The following is a 14,009-nucleotide window of genomic DNA, read 5'->3' on the forward strand; positions in this document are numbered from 1 at the left end:
GAAGGATAATCGTAGCAGCGAATCCTATCATGTGCGGTGTGCTCGGACTGATCTGAGCTGCTCAGGAGAACCCCAAATCGGGGCTCACAGATAAATTGTCTGTGGTTTGATAATCTTTTAATCCATCAGAGCTATTTTAACTTTAAAATGTCCAAACTATCTGATTTCTGTTTCTATGTGCTTTTCATATCTTGTTACTATAAAACTACTTTTACATTGAAAGCTCGGGAAGCACCATCTAGCTCGCAAAAACAGCTGCAAGCAAGAAAAGCTGTCACTATCAACAATCATTTTTTGAATTACTGGTAATTGATCAACAACTGATCAACAGCGTTGATCAATTAAAGTAAATGTGAGTTGTACAGCTCTGAAAAGTCAAACATTAGTTGTAAAAAGAAACAGAAGCATCATAATTTATTGTGCTTGAAAAGCAAGCAGAATAAATGAGTGGTTTGAAAACACAATACACCATATCTTAACATATCATTTTGTCAAATTGTGACCTCACACTAATTGAAAGTGTAATTTTAGTGGCTTGGTGATGAATTGCTGTTTTTGCAAGTGCAATTGAAGGCGGAGTGAAAGGTTCATTTATAAAGCGGTCGCTTCATTTGTAGTCTGGTCATGAGGGGGTTGAACGTCCTCTCTGCCTGGAGTTTCATATACACCAAGAAGTCTCTGCTGTAGATTTGTTTCTAGCCAGTTAAAAAAAGATCATGAAAGAAGGGCGAAGAGCATCAGTTTGTTAGTACAGACACAGCAGTGACAGGCTCCAGGATTATTTTGTCTCCCCTGTTGCTAAAAGGGGGCTTGAACTGATACACAGGGGGACTGAGAAAATAAAATATATTTTAGAATGTAAAATAAAATGCTGGGGGGGCCTTACACACATTTCCGAGGATGCGATATATCTCAAATTGCCAAAAGATTGGACTTACAAAAGCAAAGGTTTATAAGGCTAGGCTGCTGTTGATGATGAGATTCTCGGAGCTACCGGGTCAAAGGTTATAAAATTATAGAGACCAGACTTCGATTGTTAGGACACATTCAGAGGAGAGATAATGGCAGAAGGTTTAGAATGGATCTGCCAGAAAAGAGAGCTAATAGATGGTTGATAGACATGAGGGAACAACGGTATCATAGAAGATAGACCTGGATGGAGAGGAATGAATCCTTTGTGATGAAAAAAAAAGGAAAAGTGGAAAGGAGAAAAAAAGATGTTGATGCTGATGTTTTATCCATTTACTCTAGGCGGCGCTGGACATCAAGCCACTCAAGCCCTCAAGTGGACAGCACTGGGTCTTAATATTTGATCTCCGTCGCCCTCTAGTGTTCATATTGTACACAAACAGGTGATCCACCTGCTGAACGTGTTTGAATAAAAACAACCGTCCGTTGTTTAAACCAAGCTTTTTTATGCTTGTAAAAGTATGGTTTTAACTATCACTGCAGCTCCCAGTAGTGTCTCTTAAAAATAATTTCCATGGGATAGAAGGAACGTTGTGCCAGTAAAAAAAATATTATACAACCATAAAACTAATGAAAGGTTTGTACATAATTGGCAAAGCAAACAATCAAGTCTGTCGTGAAATTCTGATGATTCAATACGGGCGGTGCACAGACGCACCTAAACTTTGCCTTGCCAAAGTCTCCACGCCCCCATGTAGTGCACAGCACCAGCTTCTTCACTTTTCACGTGGTCGTTTCGTTTGACAGACGATCTCAGACACACAGTCTATTTTATTTTGTTTAATTCATTTCGGGGCATTTTATTTCGTCTATTCGATCCGGCTTTCCAGCTGCACCAGCCTATCAGGACGCACTCCCTCCCCCGGTCACGCTTCTCTTGCCCCCGCCGGCCGGCCGCCCTTGGTTCGCGTCTCAGCCGTTCCGTTCCACGCATGTAAGTACACCTGACTTTGTTCCACTTTACTGAGTTTTAGTGTGCCGGGTGCAGGTGTTCTCACGTTGCAAAGACGTCGTCGAGTTCCTTTGTTGCCTCCTGGAAGAGCCCAAAGCAAGTGGCTCGCTTTTAAATGAAAAACAATGAAAATGTTACAGTCATGGCAACAGTCGTGATAATGAATTATCTACCGATGGAAGTACAACACGCTGAAGCGTTCACATACGTGAACTATTAACCGCGATCGCGCACCCCTGTGTGCGAGTCTTTTGTGTCGTGCTATTGTCACATGGAATAAACCCTGTAATCCACTTTGTTGCCTTCAGCGAGCTCCCACGGTTTCTAAGACTTGTTAAAAGAAGAGTAGGCGCGCGTGAATTCTCAATGTTGTGTGCTGTTAACACGTCCTCTTCAGATGAATATTATGCCTTAAGACTGTTTCTGTTTTGCCTGTATGGATTTGACGCCCCCCCTCCTCCTTCTCTCTGTCATTCCCCTGGCAGGATCTTGGTGTAAATTGTGCTGGAATGCCCCAGGATCTGACCTTCAGTCAGAGGAAGCAAAGCTTCCAGACCCCTAAACCTTCCACTTTCTGAAAGCCTGCTGCACTACGATGCCTTTGAGGTTAAAATGTCTACAATGAAGCAAGTCGTCGACCATAATGTTGAAAAGACGTTGGGCTGGAGTTACATTGAATGGGCGGAAAATGAAGTTGTCACTTCAGGAGTGGCAAATGCAGAGACACAAACAGATTGGGGGCGTTCGGAGCACAAGGAGTGTCAAACCAGCAATCCGGTGATAATGCACATTGATCTGACACGGACACACTCCAAGCTGAGGCATTCACCTTTGCTCGATCATGACGGCATGGTAGCACCTTTCTTCCAGTTTGACCGGCAGGCTCCCGGCCGCATCTCCACCTCTCCCACCTTGAGGAGGATGAGGAGCACCAGGCGTCCCGTGTTGGACTCCCAGGATCCCGCGAGGATGGGTATCACCCAGGAGGAGCCCTCCGCTGCATGCTTGTCATCACCTTTACACAGAGTAAAGTCTCCCCTAGCCATCAGCCCCCTCCTGTCTGGTGGCGAGATCTGTCATGAGCATCCGCCAATTTCGTCCTGTGGCCGACAGAGAACCAGATCATATAGATCAAAGAACTTTGACAATTCTATCGCTTCCATGAAGCCGCAGTGTCGCAGTGCTCATCCTACTGTTAAGAAAGATTTTGGATTTCCTGATAGTGAATTCCAGGTGAGCAGTGGTGTTTATGTTAAAAAAAAAAAAAAAAAAAATCCAGTCACCCTTCAAGACTAGCTTTTCCAAATCTTTTGAGTCAAGGTGCATAGTTTACATTAGAAAAAAAATCTCCGAGCACAACTCCAAACAAATGTCACAAAAAATATAAAGTGAAATAATTACAATCTCATTTCAGTTTACTCACAAATGAATTTTGTGTGAAATCTTGGCCTGTTTAGTTTAACACAAAGCTGACCACTGTTACATTGTGTGAATGGCAACAAGTTGGAGATAATTTCATTGTTCTACCTGTCACTGGCATAGATAGATGTTGGGTTATTTTAAGGGAAAAAAAAGTTTTTCTGACCAATACATTACATGGGACACCTGACTAATGTGTTAGGTACAGTTAAATATTTAGGAATCTCCGCATAACTGACAAACTAGACTCTGGCAGGTTGTGCCCCCTGCGCAGGAAGTTAGTCTGAAATGCAGTTTCTTCCAAAATAAAATGCAGTGGAAGCCACTGCAGGTGAGAAATATTTTTTAAAGCATTTTAAATTGGAGAAATGCAAGCTGAATTTTGAAATCGCTATACATCATCATCAGCAACTTAACACATGAATTGGTTTTACCGCATCACACTAAAGCATACACCAGTTGTGACACTTAATGGAGACGTGGACATCTTTGCCGAACCCAGATAGACGTTGGCTGGAGAGATCTGTCTCCCATAGAAGGGACAAATTGTTGAGTGACTTTATATGTTTCTCTTGCATCAACTAAGTAAACCTTTAGTGAGCTAGTCATTCCTGAGACTGTGAGAAAGTTTGCTTCGTTATAGATCGGTCTAATTAACATAATACTAAGCAATGTACGGGCTGTGTCACTCAAGTTGTCATGGCAAGGAGCCATGTTGGCTCATTTGCATGAGAGCACGGAACCCCTCAAAAACATGCTGATATTATTTCTTCAAAAGAGGCCGAGAAGTCTGCTGTAATTCTTAACCCTTGGGGTATTTTGATTAGATTACATCACACGCATGTTGCATTTGAAATATGTAGCTGGAGAATGTCAACGCTCATCATTTACTTCCATCGCCTATATCCTTGTGGCATTTGCGCAAATTCAACCCATAAATCTAGGCCGCTGAGTGATGTAGTCCGGTACGGCTTTTAATTCACAGCCTGTAAATTAAATTGTTACACATTCCTTATCAGGCTCAGTCTTTCTCGCTTGCCCCCTGCGGTGGTCATCCACAGTGCAAGCTTTTGACAAGCAATGAATCAGCAGTTACATGCACTGACAGCTCGGACGGAGCCCACTGCCCGGCGAGGCCTGGGAAGTGCTCTCCCAGGGCCCCCATTCACGGCAGTCGGCAGTCACCTATTAATGGAGGGGTCACTGAGCGATGGAAGAAGATAATAGGAGATCTTTTCATCAGCTCCTGCTATTCAACACAACACATTCTCAATAGAGTACTGGCATTCTCCTCAGATATCGTGAGGCTTTTGAATCAGAGAGACCACTTAAAACGCTGTTTCAAATTTGAATGTCTTTGAAAGTGATATAATGGCGCCATTTGCAGGAAGAACCCTCGGCATTGCTCGTGGAATGCAGTGTACTGTAAGACAAAGCTATCGCGCGTGTGTTTTTTTAACCGCTGCCAAGGTTGGTTTTGTTGCTGTTTGTAGGATTAGGCCCCCCCAAAAAAAACGACTTGACTGATTTTCACAAAATGTTGTGTTTTGACACATGGCATTGGTGTAGGCCCAAGTAAATCTTTAGTCCCCCCCCCCTTCCTCCTTCCGGTGAATAGTGTATTAATTCCAACGCCAAAATTAAAGAGTACAAAGCCTATACTATAATGCTGCAACAAATTATTATTTTACGAATGGATTTAATTTGTCGATTATTTTGTTGATTAATCGATGAATTAGAGGAAAAATCTTAATGTCCAAATTTCTGTTGAAAAACATGCCATTTCAAATTGACAGTGCATAAAATGCACAAACAAATGAATTGTCATAATTTTGGTCTGTAACATGTAAAAAAATTGGCAAATATTTTCACAATGGTTTCCAAAATAAAAGCAACTGTTGTATTTTGATTCACTACAAAGATAATCAGTCTGCTATCAGGGAACTCAAAAGAAATCAGAGATTATTTATACTGTTGAGAAAATTGAATTTGAATAATTTGCATCATTTGTAAATTAAAAAATGGCACGTAAATGATGATCAAAAGTAATCGATTGAGTTGATAATCGACTAGTTGTCGATTAATCATTGCAGCTGTAGTAAAACACAACCAAAGGCATAATGCCTATTCAAATTGGATCTTGAAATTTGTCACTGACTGCATTATTTTCTTTTTGCAGGAGAAAGAGCAACGCCCTAATAGGTAAGTTTTTTGCATGCATCAACATCATCCACGCACGCCTTTTGAGGAAAACATTTTGAATATGAGGCATGCACAAACACACCCACCCACCTCCCTCCCTCCTTGTGAATAGTCTCAAATTGTCACGATGCGCCGGCTGTGTTATGACTGGATGTCAGCACAAAAACCCTAATCCGCCTCATCTTGTTCCGACACTTTGGGGCCTTGCCTTATGTCAGTGGGCACCCGTGAGCAAGGATGATGGGATCTCTGGTTTAAGAAGCCCCATTGAGCATTCTTTGTCACTCATGTCTTTGTTAGTGGAGCACAGTTAAGTTTTGAGAGTCCCATGGTCATGTTGTGGACTAGACAAACCCTCATTAATGCTGTTTTCTCTTTACTGCCACCCACACCCCTCCTGGCCCTAATGGGCAGCTGGGTTGTTCCCCGTCTGGATAATTAGGCAGCTATTGTCTCTGTAATTACACGCTGGCACTACGCCTCTTCTCTTCCAGTGGCCGAGCCCCGCAAAGGCATTGGCGGCGCTAGAGTTTTGTTTCCGTGCATCATTATTTCTCCTGTTGAGCGGGGGAACAAAGCACCCATTTTCACAAATGCCCTGAGTGGACACAGAGACGGCTTTCTGAGTGGCCTCAAAGCAACAGCACGTCATTGTGAGGATGCGGCGGAATGAAGCGCTCGCACAAGCTCCGACCTAGTTTGCGGGGTGGCTAGCGTTGGCTCCCCCTTTCTTCTGATCTCATTAGGTCTGTATCCTCCTCAGGTGCACCTGCCCACTCACTTTTTACTTTACCTGAAAGGATCACTTTGCATTGCCAAAGTTCAACCAGGGTGAATGCAACTAACTAAGTCCTCCCATTCTCACCTGCGGGCATACGTGTAGGTGTTTGACAGTTGAGCTCGCGCAACTTCCAGAAATGGAACCGCAGAGCTCATTGTGTGCGACGAGGAAGGGAAAAAAAAAAAGCACTGCTATTTTGCATGTTATCACGGGTTGATGCAAATATCATTCCTCTTTCTTGTACTTCCTCCTGTTTACTGTAATGAAGGTGTAAGGTGGTGCGTTACAATGGGCGTGTAACTTTGATAAGAATGTGCACAGAACAATAAAAGCAATGATCTGCTTTCATCAATTCTGTTGCTCTGAAGTGGAAGTAAAACCACCGAGAGCTTTCAATATTTGTCAGCACAGTCAACCTGTCGGCTTGCTGACCGCAATTGACTGGCGATCAGCATTGGGGTTTCGGTACGCTAACTTTGCCTTGGGTAAAATAGTTCCCCAGTGTTTTTTGTTTGCCCTGGTAACTCACTGAAAAGAGACCAAAAGGATTAAAAGTGCCACACAATCACAGTGTGCCTCTTTTGGCATTGAAACATTGACAAGGTGTTGACAAGGTTTCTGTCAAACGGGCAGAAACGTGCCACGGTGTTCATTTCTGCTCTGCATGTGTTGTAAATAACCAATTTGCTGCACAGTGGAGAAGGTATTTCACTGGCATCTCAAGAAGAATCATAAATGGAATTTAGTTATTTCCTTCTGACGTACAGGAAGTATTGGCTGAAATCGGCGTTGCTTAGATAAATGTTACGAGACTAATCTAAAGGCATGAAACATCTTTTTTTTTGTTTACTTCAGGTTGGAAGAAAGGAGGCGGAGTTCTGTAGTGGTCAGTTTACCTGGCTTGGATGTTTCACCTGGGGACCTGTTTGTAACCAATGGAGCAGCTGACTTACTAGACAACTTTTCTGGTAAAAAGAAAAACAAAAATTACATGCTGTACCTTGTCAAACCATCTGGGCAGAATACCCAGCATAACTTTTACTTCAAATGGTTTGTCATGACACGTCAGTTCAAATATTCCTCATCAATCATGCATCAATTGGTTGATTGTATTTTTACCAGCAATGCTTGTCAGTCTTCAATCCCATCAAACAAAGTACCTCTCTAACAGGCCAATTCCAAAGCACATTGTTTTGTTTCCAATTGTTGAGCTGTTCTTCACAGCTCCTTTTGCCATTGTATTTATTTATTTATTGAATTTACGCTTTTTTTTTTTTTTGCAGACACAAAGAAGTCAAAGTGGTTTTCAAGACGTAGCACAGTAAGTCTTGTGCTTTAGCGGCTGCTGCTGGTTTCTTTTGATGTGTTTTGTTTTGGTGCATGTGTGTGTGTTTGTTGAGGTTACAACATTGTTCCCTGACCCATTTCACAAAGCAGATTATGGTTCCTCATCCCTTTTTCCACTTACAGAAAAGTGTGAGTTTGCAGTCATTGGACATATGCCCACTGTAAAAGTTGAGCCAAATTGATTAGTTGAATTTTTGATCATGCAAGACTGGGCCTGAATGCGCACAGTCGCACGCTAGCACTGTTTGGTTGACAAGGACACGCACACACGCACACAATGACACCCTTTGAAAAAATGAAAATACTTCTCACTTTCAGACTAAAGGGAAGTCCCAAACAGGCACGACGGTGACGGATATTGAAGGATATCTCTCAATAGCCCAAATCCAAGACTGGAGGAACTGTGACCTTCAAAAGTACAAGGTGAGAAACGGCCTGTGTCAGCAGCGCCTGAAGCGCCGCGCTATTTGTTGTGTAAATACGTCTCATCGTGCTGCGAGGGATTTTCCGTGAATTCGATTTGAGATGCTAACACATTCAGATTTCTAATCCAAATAGAATCTACGTAGAGCGTGCTACCCTGAAATAACAAGTAGTGCAACAACCTGATTTTCTAGGCGGTAACCATCCAGCATATAAATATAAATACACACTGCACACGCTTGAGTGACTTCGCATAGTGGGAGGAACATCACAGATTTTATCATGTGATAAGTGTTTGACACATACAAACGATAACACAGCAAAGTGCTTTCTCTCCTTTCTCACTTTCCCCTCGACCTTAAAGCTAATTACTTAGCATTCTGCACGAACTTGATACCTTGTGGTGACTTCTGCGCAGGACTACTCTGTAGCAGAGTTCCTGCAGGACCAGTCCTCCCAGTGGAGCGCCACCCCTGACCCTCCCAGCTTTAAAAGACAAGAGGCCATCTGGGAACTCTTCACCAGCGAGTGTGTTTACTTCCTGGATCAGCTCATGGTTCTCAAAGAGGTGATTTTTCGCCACACAATACTGCGCGTAGAAACACACACACAGCACCATAAATAAACACACTAAACTCAAACAAAAAGCCAAAACCTGCTACTTTGTTCTTTACATTTTCCCTCTGCATTCCTGAAGTCTCTTTTGGTTGTCTGTGCTTACAAACAAGAGCGTAACAAGAGTCTTTGTAAGCCGATTGTCTGTCGGACTCCTTTGTTGCATTCAGGTGTTTTTGGCTACACTCGCTAACCTTCAGACGAAAAGCTGCCTGGTTGATATTGACGCCTGGAGGCTGTTTGCAAACCTCAGTGAGCTTTGCCTGGTGAGTATTAACGCAAACACAGCACGAGGGCCTGATAACTTTTGCACGTACATTGCATCAATGAATCATCACAAACGTCACGGTATCAAAGTGTCTTGCGTGACTTTTGCTCCTGCAAAAAATGATAATACTCACCTGTCGTCTCAGCAACAAAATGTCTAGACGTACTATCGTAATGCCTTGATGTAACAGGAAGGATGTCTTAGTGGCCTAGTCACTAGAGGAGTGGTCCCCAACCCCTGGACCGGTTCCAGTCCGTGGATCATTTAGTACCGGGCCACACAAGAAAGAATAAATAACAGTGATGTGTACATAACATAACATAACATAACATAACATAACATAACATAACATAACATAACATTAATCATGTTATGTTGCAAGTAAAGTTGCATAAAATACACAGTGGATTCACGTTTATTATTATATTACAGTAATCCCTCGTTTATCGCAGATAGTTGGTTCTAAAAACCACCCGCGATAAGTGAAATCCGCGAAGTACGGTCACCAACAACAAGTACTGGGCAGGCTAACGAGTTAGCGGAAAGATGCTAATTTGCGACCGGGCTAACACGCGAAAACGGACTTCTAAAGGAATGTAAACGAATATTTGGAGCAATACTACATTGTCCTAAAGGTTAGACACATGTTTCCTCAATTTAGAAGTTTTATTTTGACTTTTAAATGTTTTTTTAATTTGGGGGGAAAAAATCTGCTATGTAGTGAAGCAGCGATAAACGAATTGCGAAGTAGCGAGGGATCACTGTATACTGGTGGTATACCGGTCCGTGAAAATATTTTCTGACAGTAATTCAGTCCGTGATGCTAAAAAGGTTGGGGACTACTGCAAAAGAGGATACGCTCTGTCTTTTTTGCAGGTGAGCTTTGGTTTCCTTAACAACCTCCTGCGCGTCATCAAGGACTCGCTGGACATCACCGATGGTAACCGAGCTACTCTGCTGGAGCTTCTGAGCAAAGTAAGACTCCAGTGCACCTCTTGCGCAATAGCAAAACACGTCACATCCATATTTCATTTTGATTCCCGGATGTGGGGTGTCCATTTTTCTTCTTCTGATAAGCAGAAGAGGCTGCTGAATGTTCATGTTGACAAATAACATACCCCCCATTGAGTCACAAGTGAAAGAAAGGCTTGGCAAAGTGACTCATGGCCTCTCCCTAAATGGTTTGATGTCATTGAAGCTATTCAATACATCAGTTACCTCTTGGCTGAGTTGACATTGTGTGCCAGGCAGTGCAGACAGACAACAATGCCATAGCATTCAAGGGAGGGACAGGGACAGGGAACGGTGTGCCAGCAGTTACTAGCTTTGCGTGCAAACACTCGGCTGTGATGAACCACAAAACGTTACATGACACATCAAGCTGCCGGTGGCGAGAAAGCTTCAATAGACACACACGAATCAATTAGAATGTTGTGAACGTATCTTTCTTGACTACACAATATTGCACAACCTATGACAAAGATCTGAACCTCCCGCTTAAAGTTTTTTTTTTTTTTAATCCAGACCAATATTGTTGCTCCGGAGAATGAAACTAATTCACTTGTTCTGCAAACAAAGCAATGCCTGAATTTCATGAGTTAATTTCCAGCTCAGTGACATTGATATGGGAGGGTATGAATATTTATATATTTTTTTTGTCTAACTGATTCATTGACCGTCACATTTTTGTGTCCTACAGACGTGACCTCTGCTTTTATGATGTATTTATCTGTCGTGTACATGCTGATGTGGCATTGCTATCTGTTGGCAGGCTTTCCGGGAAAGCATATGCCACTGCTTGCAGAAGTATTGCCTCAACTACACCACAGCTTTGCTTTATCTGGACAGCCTCAAGCCCAGAGAGGACTTTGGGTCTTACGTCAAGGTACACGAGGGCACTTAACACTTGTGCTTGTGCGTCATAGCTCACAAATGGGATCAATAAAGCATTCTAATTCAGACAGCACCTTGAAAAGGAGGCTGCAAACATCCTGCTTATGTTCTCATTTTATTGCTTAATATTTGCTCTCATTTTCATCGCGCATCACCTCTTTATCCTGCTCTTAAATGGCTTCTTCGTGTTACCCAGTGGTGCGAGAGCAACAAGCAGTGCCGCAGGTTGCGACTGCGCGACCTGCTGGTGGCGCCGTTGCAGAGGTTGACCCGCTACCCGCTGCTCCTACGGAACATCGCAAAGAGGTTCCACACGGACGAGGAGAGCAGGGATTTGCAGGCGGTCGCGGACCAAGTGGACATATCTATATGTGAGCATGTCCTCCTCTTCCGCCACTTAGAACAAAGGAGAAATCGGTTCCACATGCAGGGACACCGCCGTTACAGATCTTGACTCGAGATCTGGGAGAGCGAGTTTGTGTTGAGACAATGAAAAGCCGCACGCATTTCTTTTATCAAGCACAGTAGGCTCGAGTCTATCAGCATGTTGTCACACCAGTCCGTCCATGTTGGACAGGCAACGTGTTGGGACAAGCTGAAAATGCTTTCAAATGGGACCAAAGTGCAGCAGGACAGGCAAAGTAGGGGCGGGACAACTTTTGTGCCCAAGGGCCATGTTTGACTTTGAAAACTGACACATGGCTCAGGAAATTTGTTGGCCGGATTAAAGAACGAAGCTGGCTATATTCAGCTGCTTGCCTTACATTGCTTACTCAAGTCATAAACAATCCATCATGATAAGTTTAAAAAGAGCAACTTTGGCGAGGGGACATAAGCTATTGCTGGAGCCTTGCTTCGCATCACTTCTGATAAATTTTCTTCTCTTTTGCATTGTTCGGCTGCTCCTTCATTTGGCGAAAGGTTCTTGCACAAAAGGCCAAGAAATCGATGAGGTTTTTTTTCTTTGCGACAGCTCAAGTAACCTTCGTGGGAACCTCCCGTGTAATTGGAACCCTGTTACTAGTAGAAAAAAGTAATTACGGACTACGAATAGTAACATTGTCTTTCTTCTAAGGTGACCTGGAGGGAAAGGTGAAATGGTTGGACAACTATCAGAAGGTCAAGCAGCTGAGAGACGCACTGGTGTGGCTGCCTGTGTGGGAGTGGGACAAGCGGGCCTTCATTCCCGAGGTCGGTGCTGCCGAACGGATGGCTGTCGTATCTATCTATCCATCTATCTATCCATCCATCCATCCTTTACAGTTTTGTTGATGGATGAGGATTGCTTTTCCTCTCAGACCGTTTTGTTGTAAGCTCTTGCCTGCAAAAAAAAGAGGTCGCCTGTGACATTCTGAAACGCTTCTCTTTCTTCAGACAGTGAAACATCTGCTGAAGGCCGTGACGCTGGAGAATCTTATTTCTCACAGAAGTCTGCTGCACGAAGGCAAACTGGTGCTCACAGGTCTGCCAGTCTGCTTCTCAGATGCATTTTGGCAAGCACCGTAAACACACTCACACCATCCTTCTTTGGCTCTCCTCCAGAGAACGCCAAGCAGATAGACGTCTACCTGTTCCTCTTTGATGAATTCCTGCTCATCACCAAGATAAAGAGAAACAAGAAGGTGTGTAGGTGCATAGGTGTCTTTCATCCACAAACATACTATGCCAGTGCGATGCTATTAGTTTGCGGGCCACAATTCCTTAACTATTTGAATCCTGTTCCAAACAAAACTACATGTTCCTGGTGCGCATGAACGTAGAGATCCATTGGACCGGAAGCCAACTCCCTGCGTTTGACGCAGAACCTGGAGCTAGACCAGCTGCTGAAGGACGGGTGCACCTTCACGGTTCTCGACCAGCCCATCTCTCTGGACCGACTCCGGCTCAGGAACATCGATCAGCTCAATGCCTCAAGTAATAACAAGAGTGTTGATATGCATCTGCACTTCTTGTGAGGTTTACATAATTTCATCGTTGTATTTTTTTTTTTTTTTAAAGCATCAGGGCTGCCTCATTCTTTTATAATTACGCACCAGAACCGCTATCAGCAGTGTATTGGTGCGTTTGTCCTGCAGGCTGTGTCCGAGTCTTCCAAGGTAATTTCTTTATATTTATTGATTCCAATTATGAGCTAGACTCTCTTCATTCTGTCCATTTGTATTCATCAACACACTATTTCGGGATATTTGTTGACATAGTTTTGACTCCCTTTACCAGCTCAGCTTCATCTGTGCATATTTTGGACTGTTATTTATGCTACCTGGCTGTCAGTCACTGCACTGATGATAGCATGGATGATGGTTTGTTTCAGTAATTACTGTTAAACTGGACGGTACCCTTTAGTAAAGCTTTATTCTTTCTGCCATTGTATTCAAAAGGAAAGGTATGAGTGCTACTAGGGTGTGCACCTGATATTCAAGATTATACTTGTATACTGTTTGTTTTCCAGAGAGCATGGCTATCGAAGATAGAGGAGGCCGTATCGGCCCTGCTGAAGCTGGACTCTCGGCAGCCACGAGTAAAAAACGATTCACTGTGGTTAGAATCTTCTCAGATCTGAAATGTACTGCGACACGAGATGCCATTGCACATGCCCAATTGTCTTCGTGCACTTCACTGTTCCGTGTCACCAATGACAATGATTCCACTAGCATGTCGTACACAGTCAACTGCTGTAGTAGTCTACCAATAAAACTTTGGACATCTAATACATTTTGGGACAGTGTTTCTCTTTACAAAAAGGTATGGGATCACATTGGGTGTTTTTGAATTTACCTAATTTACTTATTATTTTTCTTAACTTTTTAATTTAACTTATTAATTTAATAATTTACTTCATTTTACAATACAACTTTATATAACCAGTTCATTTCAACAAAGTGCTAACATATAATAAAAACAATGATACAACTATGTACAAAGACAGTGAAAACAGAAAAATATTCTGATTTACAACAATGAGTACCAGATGTATTATTGGTAAGTCTGTCATGATTCTTGGTGTGGATGAGTAGGAATGGTTCTCAGTTTACCTCAATGTGTCTTTTGTACAAAGTAAGTGTGTGTGCGCTCTTTAAAAGATTTTTCCTCCCAAATGAGTTGTGCAAGGTATAAACCATGTTAATGGTGGGAGTTATAAA

General features: G+C 42.9%; 1 protein-coding gene across 1 annotated transcript; it reads left to right on the plus strand.

Moving 5' to 3' along the window:
• Window positions 1-1,613: 1,613 nt before the first annotated feature.
• On the plus strand, window positions 1,614-13,577 carry plekhg7 (pleckstrin homology domain containing, family G (with RhoGef domain) member 7). The gene is made up of 17 exons (XM_088378181.1): window positions 1,614-1,903; window positions 2,407-3,154; window positions 5,520-5,542; window positions 7,179-7,291; window positions 7,607-7,644; window positions 7,989-8,093; window positions 8,512-8,661; window positions 8,879-8,974; window positions 9,853-9,951; window positions 10,748-10,861; window positions 11,066-11,240; window positions 11,945-12,060; window positions 12,244-12,331; window positions 12,412-12,491; window positions 12,630-12,783; window positions 12,868-12,965; window positions 13,319-13,577. The coding sequence occupies exons 2-17, from the start codon at window positions 2,534-2,536 to the stop codon at window positions 13,427-13,429; spliced, it is 2,181 nt and encodes a 726-aa protein (XP_088234307.1). The 5' UTR covers window positions 1,614-1,903; window positions 2,407-2,533; the 3' UTR covers window positions 13,430-13,577.
• The last annotated feature ends 432 nt before the right edge of the window (window positions 13,578-14,009 follow it).

Source organism: Syngnathus floridae, chromosome 6, assembly GCF_059516105.1.
Source record: "Syngnathus floridae isolate MCC-2025c chromosome 6, RoL_Sflo_1.0, whole genome shotgun sequence".
Lineage (NCBI taxonomy): Eukaryota > Metazoa > Chordata > Actinopteri > Syngnathiformes > Syngnathidae > Syngnathus > Syngnathus floridae.

Coding starts and splice junctions, on each gene's coding strand:
- plekhg7 (XM_088378181.1), top strand. CDS start 2,534: ATGTCTACAATGAAGCAAGTCGTCGACCATAATGTTGAAAAGACGTTG. Junction 7,645..7,988: donor GGTTTTCAAGACGTAGCACA/GTAAGTCTTGTG, acceptor TCTCACTTTCAG/ACTAAAGGGAAGTCCCAAAC. Junction 12,061..12,243: donor AGCGGGCCTTCATTCCCGAG/GTCGGTGCTGCC, acceptor CTCTTTCTTCAG/ACAGTGAAACATCTGCTGAA.